The sequence below is a fragment of the Gigantopelta aegis genome, chromosome 8 (genome assembly GCF_016097555.1).
Source record: "Gigantopelta aegis isolate Gae_Host chromosome 8, Gae_host_genome, whole genome shotgun sequence".
In the NCBI taxonomy this organism is placed as follows: Eukaryota; Metazoa; Mollusca; class Gastropoda; order Neomphalida; family Peltospiridae; genus Gigantopelta; species Gigantopelta aegis.
In genome coordinates, this window is record NC_054706.1 from 4,844,950 (window position 1) to 4,859,285 (window position 14,336).

General features: G+C 37.9%; 2 protein-coding genes across 3 annotated transcripts in view; both read right to left on the reverse strand.

Annotated features, from left to right (window-relative positions):
- LOC121379242 (solute carrier family 15 member 4-like) overlaps positions 1-9,400 on the reverse strand; it is a 35,737-nt gene extending 26,337 nt beyond the window's left edge. The window contains exons 1-4 of one of the 2 annotated variants that reach the window (XM_041507761.1): positions 9,286-9,400; positions 7,003-7,137; positions 5,561-5,934; positions 2,960-3,058 (exon numbers count right to left, since the gene is read on the reverse strand). In XM_041507761.1, coding sequence (XP_041363695.1) covers positions 2,960-3,058; positions 5,561-5,906 — 445 coding nt within the window. In that variant the 5' untranslated portion in view covers positions 5,907-5,934; positions 7,003-7,137; positions 9,286-9,400. The remainder of the gene's footprint in view (positions 1-2,959; positions 3,059-5,560; positions 5,935-7,002; positions 7,138-9,285) is intronic. The other variant, XM_041507762.1, reaches the window with a different exon arrangement.
- Positions 9,401-11,069: 1,669 nt separating this feature from the next.
- On the reverse strand, positions 11,070-14,336 carry LOC121379381 (serine/threonine-protein phosphatase 6 regulatory ankyrin repeat subunit C-like). Its single transcript, XM_041507971.1, has 2 exons — positions 14,019-14,336; positions 11,070-13,006 (listed from the first exon to the last, which is right to left on the reverse strand). Coding segments are annotated over exons 1-2 (1,233 nt in total). The 5' UTR covers positions 14,021-14,336; the 3' UTR covers positions 11,070-11,775.

Here is a 14,336-nt window from a genome sequence, read left to right on the forward strand (position 1 = left end):
GGCAACAGGTAGTTGGTATTGTTTACATTTTTACTATTAGTTATGACTGTTAATTTAACTAAGTGGACTGTTGTCTTGGCATGTGAGTGAGATCGTACGCCTTTCGCATAACCAAAACCGTTCTAATGCCAAAAAAAATAGGTTATAAAAAATAAATGTGTCAAATTAACATATTTGAGTATAAATACATGGCATACTTCAACAATAAAACTTGTAAAATAATCCCCAAAACAGTAATATTTTTTGGTGAACTTTTTTTACCCTCTTATAAGTCGACCCCCCAAGTTATAAAATAATTTTTGGGTGAAAAAAAATCGACTTATAGGCGAAGATATACGGTAGTTGCACGGTACCCGACAGACACTAGTTATATACAGTGTACCTGGTAAGATCATGTGTAATATTGCACCGAGTATACTAGTTGCACGGTACCCGACAGACACTAGTTATATACAGTGTACCTGGTAAGATCATGTGTAATATTGCACCGAGTATACTAGTTGCACGGTACCCGACAGACACTAGTTATAAACAGTGTACCTGGTAAGATCATGTGTAATATTGCACCGAGTATACTAGTTGCACGGTACCCGACAGACACTAGTTATATACAGTGTACCTGGTAAGATCATGTGTAATATTGCACCGAGTATAGTAGTTGCACGGTACCCGACAGACACTAGTTATATATAGTGTACCTGGTAAGATCATGTGTAATATTGCACCGAGTATACTAGTGGCACGGTACCTGACAGACACTAGTTATATATAGTGTACCTGGTAAGATCATGTGTAATATTGCACCGAGTATACTAGTTGCACGGTACCCGACAGACACTAGTTATATATAGTGTACCTGGTAAGATCATGTGTAATATTGCACCGAGTATAGTAGTTGCACGGTACCCGACAGACACTAGTTATATATAGTGTACCTGGTAAGATCATGTGTAATATTGCACCGAGTATACTAGTTGCACGGTACCCGACAGACACTAGTTATATATAGTGTACCTGGTAAGATCATGTGTAATATTGCACCGAGTATACTAGTTGCACGGTACCCGACAGACACTAGTTATATATAGTGTACCTGGTAAGATCATGTGTAATATTGCACCGAGTATACTAGTTGCACGGTACCCGACAGACACTAGTTATATACAGTGTACCTGGTAAGATCATGTGTAATATTGCACCGAGTATAGTAGTTGCACGGTACCCGACAGACACTAGTTATATACAGTGTACCTGGTAAGATCATGTGTAATATTGCACCGAGTATACTAGTTGCACGGTACCCGACAGACACTAGTTATATACAGTGTACCTGGTAAGATCATGTGTAATATTGCACCGAGTATACTAGTTGCACGGTACCCGACAGACACTAGTTATATACAGTGTACCTGGTAAGATCATGTGTAATATTGCACCGAGTATACTAGTTGCACGGTACCCGACAGACACTAGTTATATATAGTGTACCTGGTAAGATCATGTGTAATATTGCACCGAGTATACTAGTTGTACGGTACCTGACAGACATTAGTTATATACAGTGTACCTGGTAAGATCATGTGTAATATTGCACCGAGTATATTAGTTGCACGGTACCTGACAGACACTAGTTATATATAGTGTACCTGGTAAGATCATGTGTAATATTGCACTGAGTATACTAGTTGCACGGTACCCTACAGACACTAGTTATATATAGTGTACCTGGTAAGATCATGTGTAATATTGCACCGAGTATACTAGTTGCACGGTACCCGACAGACACTAGTTATATACAGTGTACCTGGTAAGATCATGTGTAATATTGCACCGAGTATACTAGTTGCACGGTACCCGACAGACACTAGTTATATACAGTGTACCTGGTAAGATCATGTGTAATATTGCACCGAGTATACTAGTTGCACGGTACCTGACAGACACTAGTTATGTATAGTGTACCTGGTAAGATCATGTGTAATATTGCACCGAGTATACTAGTTGCACGGTACCCGACAGACACTAGTTATATACAGTGTACCTGGTAAGATCATGTGTAATATTGCACCGAGTATACTAGTTGCACGGTACCCGACAGACACTAGTTATATACAGTGTACCTGGTAAGATCATGTGTAATATTGCACCGAGTATACTAGTTGCACGGTACCCAACAGACACTAGTTATATACAGTGTACCTGGTAAGATCATGTGTAATATTGCACCGAGTATACTAGTTGCACGGTACCCAACAGACACTAGTTATATACAGTGTACCTGGTAGGATCATGTGTAATATTGCACCGAGGATACTAGTTGCACGGTACCCAACAGACACTAGTTATATACAGTGTACCTGGTAGGATCATGTGTAATATTGCACCGAGGATACTAGTTGCACGGTACCCAACAGACACTAGTTATATACAGTGTACCTGGTAAGATCATGCGTAATATTGCACCGAGTATACTAGTTGCACGGTTCCCAACAGACACTAGTTATATACAGTGTACCTGGTAAGATCATGCGTAATATTGCACCGAGTATACTAGTTGTACGGTACCCAACAGACACTAGTTATATACAGTGTACCTGGTAAGATCATGTGTAATATTGTACCGAGTATACTAGTTGTACGGTACCAAAGAGACACTAGTTATATACAGTGCACCTGGTAAGATGTTGTGTAATATTGCACCTAGTATACTAGTTATAGGGTACCTAACAGACACTAGTTATATATAGTGTACCTGGTAAGATCATGTGTGAACAGACAACTATAGAGGGGCATCTAGACTGTTGTGACTGACAAGTTTTTAACGGGATTTGGGTCATAACAAATAAAACAATCATATTGAGTGGAGGTGGTAGGGGGAAGGGGTGTTCATTTTGCAACCCCCCCCCCCTTCTGCACACACCCTTGAAGACGCTAGTAGTAAATACCAGCTCTACGATACCTATTAAATAGATGAGTCCTGATCCCAGAATGGTTTTGTATCGTCCAGCCACCACATCCGCTACGTAACCCCCGACAACCGGTAGTAAGTAAACTGTACCTGTAAAGAGATCAAACACACGTTAGTAATTAAATGTCCATTCTACGGCGAATGAAAGAAACATGACACACTCACATTTTCTTCTTTATTTGTGTATTTTTCCTGAATATGTATCATTCTTGTAATCATATCAGTTGTGAATTTTCTTTGACAATGTCAGGGGCGTAGGCTGGTACTAAAACATACAGGTTTATAAATATGGAGTTTTAGGGTGGTGCAAAAACAAAATAGAAAAAGGTCCACTTGGTTCATATTCAAACCCCCCCAGGTCCAGATCACGCTACGCCCCTTAATGTCCAGTGTTATGTTATTTTATGTCATGTATTTGTATAAGAATATTAAATACCCAAGATTAGTGCATTATACTTCAGTTTTCAGAATTGATATTGGATTTGACTGTTTCAAGGAAATATTTCAATTAAACAAATTGTAACATTTACAATATATCAAGAGAGAGAAAGAGATACATGTGTTACCGGGTGTTTTAAACTACATTCACTGCACACATACTATTTTAAAATACTGTTCACATAGTTTTATTCTGTCAGGTTTATACTTGCGCAGGCTTTCTTTGTTTTCTTGCTTTCTCTGGTTTTCTGGGCTTGGGTTGTGCTCACTGACAACTCAGTTCTTGCAAGCCCAGTGTCATTGTTTCTGTGTTCTCCTGGTCAGAAGATTTATGACATTCAGGGAGAACAGACCACTTTATGAGAAGACAAGCTTTTATTAACAGCAACTGTAAATACATACTGTACATGATTTACACCGTAACTACCTGTTTTAATTACTTATTTTAATCAAGAAATGACATTAGGAGATTTAGTGATTAATAATATAGTAATAGTATTGTAGTTATGTTAAATATAACATTGTGATTTAGCTTGATTAGCTTTTTATTAAATGGTTACGTTCTATTTATAGAATAGCTAGCAGAATAGGTTAAAGTCTATATTTTGTATCATAAATGATTATAATATCTAATTTACAGTATTTAATAAAATATCATAATAACTAAGTTATTATGAGATAGTTGTTTAATTAGTTTGTGTACACGTATGGATTTATGTGTACTTAATTGACTTTATTTTATTATTAGGTGCCACAATCACGTAGGTGACAACCAGCATTATGCTTATATAAAGACCCAACCCACAGTCGGTAGGTAAACGATTTGTAGACAGGCTATGGTTTATTTAGCTTTGTATTTATGAAATATGTTATAAGTGATTTTATAGTGTGTATTGAGAATAGGACATTCAATGTATTAAATAATGTTATATGTGTAATCAGTGATTTCTAAGTCGTCATTTTATGATTCCTTAAATTCAATGATGTATTGAATTTAATGTATGGATATGTGGTTGGATAAGATATTCTGTATTAATGCTTAAAAGGTCAGTGTGATAACACAGGCTAGTATATAGGTTAATTCTGAAGTATATAATTAATGTTAAGACTTATTATAACTGAGATTTCAATATATATGTGATTTTAAGTATTCCCTTTTTCTTATTTCAGGGTCTTTGTTTGTGCATGTATGTCTGTTATATATGTAGTGATATCTGAAACCAGCGATCTTCATATCCCACCCGATTGATGATCCAGAATAAACCCTAAACCCCTGCTGAGTTGTTCGTGTTCTTACATACTACACTTCGGTAACACATGTATGTATGTATTGATGTATGATTATCTATATATTGTATGTATGTCAAGGTTAACTGTTACATACATAGATATTAACGCACTGGCACAGGGGATAATTAAATCCTTTCTGGCCTCACAAATTGTCCCATGCCGTTGCTGGGACTCGAACCTGTGGCACTGAATCGCCTGCAAATTGCGAGAGACAAACCACGATGCGCTCTAAGCTATCGAGGCATCCATAAAAAGGATGCTCTTTAACTCGACCACATGCATGGGGCCTACAATCTACGCGGTCGATCCTCCTTACGTGCACGAAACAGTGGGCAGACCTGGCACTGACTAGTATGTATTGATGTATGAATATCTATATATTGTATGTATGTCGAGGTTGACTATTACATACATAGATATTAACGCACTGGCACAGGAGATAATTAAATTCTTTCTGGCCTCACAAATTGTCCCATGCCGTTGCTGGGACTTGAACATGTGGCACCAAATCGCCCGCAAATTGCCGACTAGCCACGATGCTCTCTGAGCTATGTATGTATATATGTTTGTATGTATGTATGTATGTATATGAGAGAGAGAGAGAGAGAGAGAGAGAGAGAGAGAGAGAGAGAGAGTGAGAGAGACAGACAGACAGACAGAACAACACAGATATATAGAGGGAGGTAGAGAGAGACAGAGATAGTGAGAGACAGAGATAGGGAGGGAGAGAGAAAGAGGGAGGGAGCGAGGAAGAGGGAGGGAGAGAGGAAGAGAGAAAAGAGAGAGAGGGAGACAGAGAGAGAGAAAGAGAGAGGAAGAGGGACAAAGAGAGAAGGAGAGATACAGAGAGAGAGCGTGAGACACCTTGAAAGATGAGACTGATGTTGGCGGCGTCAATGCTGGGGAACTTGAGATGACTTGTACAGTAGAGGACCATGCTGCCGACCACGCTGTAGAATGTCAGCCTCTCACACAACTCTGTGACAAGAATCGTTCCAACCACCATCAGAGTCCTTCCTGAGATCCGCTGTTTACGTTCAGGTGGCGCAGACTCGTAAGGGTTAATATCCACCTCGTCCAGACCCATCCCGTCATGGCTGTAGGCGCTGTTGTCATAGTTGTGACCATCATCGCTGTTATTGTCGTTCTCTGTCGTGGATGTGCCAGACAGCAATGGCTGCCCCTCATCGATGTTCAGGTGAGATGACATGATTCGGGTCAGTCTGGGTTACAGGTGTCTGACATACGTGTGGATTAGACAATAACAACATGACAATCATATGGATTAGACAATAACAACATGACAATCGTGTGGATTAGACAATAACAACATGACAATCGTATGGATTAGACAATAACAACATGACAATCGTATGAAAATAAAACAATTAACACAATTAAAACTTAAAAATAAACCTGATACCCTGTCAGCAGACTCAGCACTGAAAAATACGATCTAATGCCATAGCTATTGAAATTTTTAAAGTTATCTTTTTATTTATTTTATTATTATTTCTGTTATTATTATTATTATTTCTATTGTTATTTCTGTTGTTATTATTATTATTTCTGTTATTATTATTATTTCTGTTGTTATTATTACTGTTGTTATTATTATTATTTCTGTTATTATTATTATTTCTGTTGTTATTATTACTGTTGTTATTATTATTATTTGTTATTATTATTTCTGTTGTTATTATTATTTCTGTTGTTATTATTATTATTTCTGTTATTATTATTATTTCTGTTGTTATTATTATTATTATTATTTCTGTTGTTGTTATTATTATTTCTGTTGTTATTATTATTTCTGTTGTTGTTATATTATTTCTGTTATTATTATTATTTCTGTTGTTGTTATTATTATTTCTGTTGTTATTATTATTTCTGTTGTTATTATTATTATTTCTGTTGTTATTATTATTATTTCTGTTGTTATTATTATTTCTGTTGTTATTATTATTATTTCTGTTATTATTATTATTTCTGTTGTTCTTATTATTATTTCTGTTGTTATTATTTCTGTTGTTATTATTATTTCTGTTGTTATTATTATTTCTGTTGTTATTATTATTATTTCTGTTGTTATTATTATTTTTGAATCAGATATTTATAGTATACTTTGTCAAATAAACTCCAAAAATGAAAATGGACATATCTTTGTTTGATGCCCTTTAGCTGATATGTATTGTTATGCTGTAGTGTTGTTAAACATTCATTCGTTCATTCATTCATTATAAGAACAAAATTATCTGCTCAGTATTTGGGTTGTAATGAATATCTAATATCCAAATCAGACTCACGACTTTACAAGAGGACTTTGATCAAATATGTGTGTAGATCTTGTTGACTTTGTTGATGACGTCAAACTCTGTCCCATTGTTTATGGATTCCACGTTACCAACGTGCTGCAACAGTGAGGATGACCATGACAGTTCCTGACAAGACAAGCAGACACCCTACAGGACAGGTCTAAATAACAAGTACTATCATATTGATGGCTTCAATTACTAGCACCACACTCATCAATGTCAACAGTGAGGACGACCATGACAGTTCCTGACAAAACAAGCAGACGCCCTACAGGACAGGTCTAAATAACAAGTACTATCATATTGATGGTTTCATTTACTAGCACCACACTCATTAATGTCAACTAAATATTAAAATGTAAATACAGAGCAAATTATTAGCCAAATAATACATCACTGAATATTGTATACAATTTAACAAATATGTTAGCAAGTAACAAAATCCATTCATGAAACCATCCATTCATCTATGAAACCACCCATCCATCTATGAAACCATCCATCCATCCATGAAATAATCCATCCATCCATGAAACCTGTTCCATCCATCCATCCATGAATCCACCCAGCCATCCATGAAACCATATATCCATCCTTGAAACCATCCATCCATTCATGAATTCATTCATCCATGAAACCCTCCATGAATGTATCCATCCATGAATGTATCCATCCATGAATCCATCCAACAATGAAACCATCCATCCATGAATCCATTCATCCATGAATCAATCCATCCATGAATGTATTCACCAGTAGACGTGTATATACATTTTGCTACTGTATATTATACAAACTATACAGCTAGCATGGCATCTAGTGTTAATACTGCAGTCTTACTGCTACCACCTACCTATACAGCACCAAGTAACCGTTCACACATTCCCTCCCCAGACAAGACGTACTTCATAAAATCCCTTATCCAGCACACCTCAGGTGAGCACTCTACCACTGAACTACATCCTGCAACTCCCCTGCCCATGTTTTGAATGTTAATGATAAGCTAATACAGTTTTTACTTGACCTAATTTAGCGAATTTCATCCAAAGAATCCATGTTTATATACATGTATATATTACCTTTTAGATAAATTTGATGCGTTTTGATTGGTCAATAGCCAATGCATACCACAAGTACACCATCTCATTTGCGGGAAAATACAGAATTTGTTGTGGTGTGCGAAATGTCATGTGACTGCTCAATTGGTTGTACTAAAATACAAACTGAAGATGAGACCAACAAAATTTTCTTCAACACGCCTCACTGATTAAATTTGTTAAAAGACTTGAATTCATTATGAATGGGAATACCACAGTTCAGTAAATTTTATTTTTACTGTTTATTTGAAGATTTCTTGAGCACGTTTGGCCAAATTTTTTGCTATATTGTAGTTTTTTATGTATTAAAACCTAATACTACAATATAGCATTGCGTAATCAGTTACTGTGTTAGAATTTGGGCTAATTATCATGAACATATTTTAAGTAATGACTCGACATGCTTTTTAACAGATTCTACAAGTTAGTACAACATGACAAATATTTTTGTTCGACTGCGGGTGTTCAATTTTGTTTTCCCAATATGATTACAACATAATTGTAAATGTTTGAAACATCCAAGATAATAAGATGCTAAGAGTTGTTTCTCTTTGTGGAACACAGGGCTTGAAATGATTTCAGGGTAAAACCACCCAGAATCCTTGTTGACACTCTTAACACCCAAACAGCTAACGCGAAAGCTGTAAATACTTTGCATAGTAACTAAGTTATCTGTTTACAAAAAAATCCAATACATTTTGAGGAATTTGATGTTATGTTATTATTAAACTCAAACTCAAAATATGTGTGTACTTTATTTAAAAGTTTGACTGTTAGTGTAATTTTAATTTAATTATAAAACAAAGATCTAAAAGGTAATAAATTTGTTACGTGGTTTTTTGACAGGCGTACGGGATTGTATGCCCCTCTATTTCTCGTTCTTTGCTACCAATGGAAAAATGTAGCTGGTTTCCTCTCTAAGACTATATGTTAAATTTACCAAATATTTGACATACAATAGCTGATGATTACTAAATCAATGTGCTCTAGCGGTGTCGTTAAACAAAACAAACATTTTTTCCAAGAGGCGTTCCTGAGTATCAGCGACAATATAGCAAACACACACGAGGAAGCAACGTTTACTGAACGCAGGCCTCAACTGATCGCATGACCCGTTCAATGAATATATTATACGACAGGTTACATTAAAATCATATAAATCAACATCTGTGATTACCTTATTGTTTGTCTAACTGTGTACAGATTTTATACTCATAACAGACTACATATCATCGGTAACAAACATTTTTACAGATCAACTTCCTTGTGACAATCACATGCTATGGTGCCAAGATCACGTGATGTAAATATTGCCTTTGTAAAATTGTCGGGTTCGGTATCTTTCGGTATATTCCGTATCCTCGCGAGTTCGTTTCCCCATGTGCGAGTTTGTTTCCCCCATGTAATACCCAAACTAAACCGCTGTTGCTTTCATTTGCCTACTGCAACTGGTAAAGCTAGTTTTTCCTTTCCTGGTTGGGTGAGCTTACAAGTATAATATGGGGTCCCGATAGACCAAATATTTCTGTCTCTGTAAAGCTTTATTTCATGTTATAAATATGCGTCATTCCACAGAAAAGGTAAAAAATAATGGATGATTTTGTCCCCATCCATTTATTCAGTAAAAAATTACTTCACTTTTATCTTTTATATAAAAATAAAAATTGTGGATCATGCTTTAGCAAGAACATAAACATTCATCATTTCAATAATAATTATTTCACCGAAACTGATAGTCAAAAAACTAATTTTGTCAAATTTGTCCACTAAGTTACTGTCCTAAACACTCTGTTGTATGAACCAAATATACAGGTAGTATTATTTTTCATTCAAAACAGTTTTATTTTGGATAGTGTCCAGTATTGAAATCAATTATATAAATTACGCAGTTGTTGAAGCTATAGAAATTATTTATGATTTACTCTGTGTTCCTATTTATTATGTCCACTATGTTATTAGTTTATTTTAGACAAGTACAGTCACTGAGAGATACATATGGAATGTTTTTAAATACTCACCAAATGGCATTGCAATCCCTATCAGTAATGAGAAGCATGGTTTTGATCAGATGTGACATATTTCTAATTTAGTTAAAATTTTGGAAACGTGAGTCAGTCGTACCTTTATTATATGTCTGCAAGGTTACCGATGTAGTAATCCATCAATGTATTGAATGAGTTTGACCATTGCACCACAAAGTAGGTTAAGTATAGCAAAACCTAAAACAAGAGCCTGAGTGGTAATACGTCAGACTAGCAAGGTCATAGGATGAGACATTTAAGAAAATGTCCACTATGTTACAGTCTGCTAAGTTACCTTCAACAAAGTAACTTAGTAGACCAGTGTTGGTAACCTAGTAGACACACAGGTAGAAATACCATCATTATATAGAGTCATTGCTAAAATGTTACTATGAAATAGTATTATGCATCTTAATTCTAGCGCTGAACTTGAATGCCAAATCATGCTATTGCACACATTCGACATTTGTTTTCCATCCATGTTTCATAGCCCTGTAACCAGCGGGAAGCATATGGCAAATGACGTAAACTCTCCCCCCCACCCCCCACCCCCAAAAAAAAGAAAAAAAGAAAAAAAAAGAAACGAAAGAGAAAATCCACAAAAAAACCAAAACAACAAAAAACAAAAAAGACCCCCCCCCCCCCCCCCCCCCCCCCATGTGTAATTAAATGAGTGTTCTTCGTTGCACGGGTACTCGAGTCCTGTGAACGGACTCGATTCTAGCTAGACTCGACCTGTGCCCGGGTACTCTTGGAGACCCTATCTCCAACAGCTTTTTCTTAACAGAAAATAATTCAGTATCCTCAATAACAATATCCCCACCCGCGCCTCCGGGAATCCATTGCAATTTAAAATAGTTACCAAAATTAACAATTTACTTTATAGACATTATCTTATAAAATTACCATAAACCAATCATAAAATCATTTTAATTTTTATGCATTACTTATTTCAGTCAATTCAATAAGTTGGGCACTTGCGTAACCTGATCCTCATGTTCTAAAATGAATGATAACAAATAGTTTTAGCTATAATATTAGTTTAATATATCGTTTTCTTTGTAATGACAACATGGCTGTACACAGTCTTATACATTCATAATCACTACATCGCAAGACGCAGCCGCTAGACATTAAAAAAGCTGCAAATATATATATATATATATATATATATATATATATATATATATATATATATATATATATTTCTGGTCACATACTTTAATATGTGTATAGTTAAAACCACAAAACCATTATCGCATCAAAACCCGCATCTCTGTACACTATAGATCAAGTTATTTGACAAAATCATGACATGGGTATAGCTACATATACCTCTCTTCTCCTTGAAAAATAAAGCACACAACACAACTCAAGACATACCTTCCGCCACACATTACATAGATGCCTACATCACTTTGAAGCTCTCTCCAAAGGACTACATCCTTTAAGTTCCGTCATTTATTGAGTAATCAATGTCAACGACGTACTTTACATTTGACCTACATTGATACCTATAACTCTTTAACACCCTATCCAAAGATCAAAGGATTAAAGCGACAAATTCCTTTAGGTTGCACGAGTAATGTCCTTGGCTAAAGTCAGTGGCAACAGGGTAATGTTCTTGGTGTTTGTAATCAGAATCCTCACGTGCAGCAGTCAAACAGCAGAAGTTTTTTTCTCAGAGGAGCAGGAACCTGTGTCATCAGTCGTACCTTATATCTCAGATCTCCGGGGCCACGGTCGCGGAGCTGGTCCAAAACAACAGCTCGTGACGCACTGAACAATGTTCGAGGATTACTACTGGTCCGACACAACCAAGCTAAACCTTCGGGGCACTTGTCCTTCAGAGCACCCACCCAGTTCTGAGAAACACGAATCTGAAACAGTTCTGAGTTCGTACAGAGTCGCGCTTCCCACAGCATAGACGCGATCTGTAAGCTGCGTTGTAACGTGTATCTCTGCAGGGTTTGGAGGGTTTCTGGCATTATGTCAAGACATCCTCGGGTGACGGTCCCAGCGTGAATAAGCAAGAGGACACACTCGGCGTTTCCATTAGCAACGGCATAGTGAACCGGAAGTCTGCCATCCACATCAATGGCGTTAGGATCTGCGCCATGTGCGAGGAGATGTCTCAAACACTCGATATTGCCGAATGCGGCGATTTCATGGAGAGGTGTTTTGTCCGACCGATTGGGTATGTTGACGTTGCAGCCATACTCGACTAGGACGTCAACGACGCGGCCGTTGTTCTGCGAGGCGGCCAGCATCATGGGCGTACTGCCCCACCCGTTCGGGACCTCGCCGTCGCAGCCAACCTGCAACAGCAGCTCAGCTATCACCGCGCTGTTAATCTTCGCGGCGTAGTGCAGCGGAAGTTCTCGGTCGTGGTTCGCAGCGTTGACGTCACATCCGGCTTCCAGTAGCGTGACTGTTACGTCTGCGTGGTTGTTGAGGACGGCCAACATAAGCGCGGTGTCGCCGTACTTGTCTCTAACCGACGTGTCCGTGCCTGCCGTCAGCAGCATCTGCACCAACGTCTTGTTGCTGCGCCAGCACGCCATATGCAGGGCGGTTCGGCCGTAGTCGCTGGTGGCGTTGACGTCGAGGCACTGCTGAAGCAGGATGCTGGCGACAGTTACGTGGTCGTTGCACACCGCCAACATGAGGGCATTGTCGTTGTCCATGTCGCCGGCGGTGACGTCGGCCCCGCTGTCGAGCAGCATCAACACGCATGCCGTATTCCCGTGGATGGCGGCGCGCAGTAGGGCGTCGTCGAGGTCGTCTTGTGTGACGTCACCGAATGCGCCATTGAGCGCCTCTTTGAGCATGCCCACAGCATTGCGGTTAGCAGCTTCAACGGCGGGAGGTTGGAACCTGCAAGAAAAAAAAAAAAATAACAATACAATAACAATACACGCTTCAAACTACTACTAAAAACAAACAACAAACAACGACGAAAAAAAAAAAAAAAAAAAAAAAAAAAAACAAGAAAGAAGAAAAACAAGAAAAAAAGAAAAAGAAATGAAGAACGAACAACGTTTTAGGTGGTAATGCGGTTAATCTATCGGCATTTTGATTGAGAGGTGCTAGGTTCGCCCCTCGGTGCCTGCTGGCATCCAATGTTTTAAGTTTAACGGCTGACTGGGAAAGTGCAAGGTCACCACATTGATTCTGTCTCACTAACCAGTAACCGTTAGCACCTTGCTCAGATCTGTATACAGGTATATAGCATAAGCCTTTAACTGAAGTGATATACCCCCCCCCCCCCACCCCCCGAAATATATAGCTGTCATTAAACTTAATTGGAATTCAAATTACTCCAGTTTAAAGTTTCCTTGTCAACTCCAAACATTTTTATTATACAAAATATTCCCAAATAAAACAGTAGCTGGGTCCCGTTCCACGAAGCGATCTTAGCACTAAGATCACCTTAAGTGTATAACAACCTTATGCGCCTAATGTGATCTTAGTGCTAAGATTGTTTCGTGGAACGGGGCGCTGGACAATAATACTAAATTGTCATATAAACGCGTCTTTTAGAATCCTTATTTCAAAACATTTCAGGGGAACATGTCCCCGTCGCCCCACCCAGGCCCATCCTGTAGGCCTACGGTTCATTTGCTTTGAATAAACTTTTTCGAATTTTGGGACCCGCTTTTACAAAACGTGGATCTTCCCCTGGATTTATCGGGACTTAGCTGAAATACGTTAAACAGTAGCGTAGGAAGGTGCCAAATATAAAGCAAATATAAAGCAAAATATCTGCCCCGCTTCCTACGCCTGTGCGTTTTTTTGGATTAAAACAATAATATTAAAATTTTTTGTCTCCCCCACCAACAAATCGTGGAAGAAAGTGTATGTCCGTAGTTGTCTATGTTTTACTTACATTGAACACAACGCAGCGGATTCGCCAAAGTCTAAGAGTCCTGGAACCGTCCGTCTCCTGCCCTGTGCAGAAAGAGACCTACACGTATATACGAAAGAACAAATAGTATTAGATTATATCTCCTCCAGTTTTGAGATATTCTTCATTACTGAAAGTGGATTTTTACAACAGATGCAAGCTGCTCGGAAGGCGCAAGATGTTCATACACAAGATGTAAACAAAACCCCACAGTCTAATATGTAAACAAAGGCAGACGCAGTACTGGGTAGGTCAGACAGATGAACAGAACTGCGCCGAACCTTACGAAAATATAGCAGC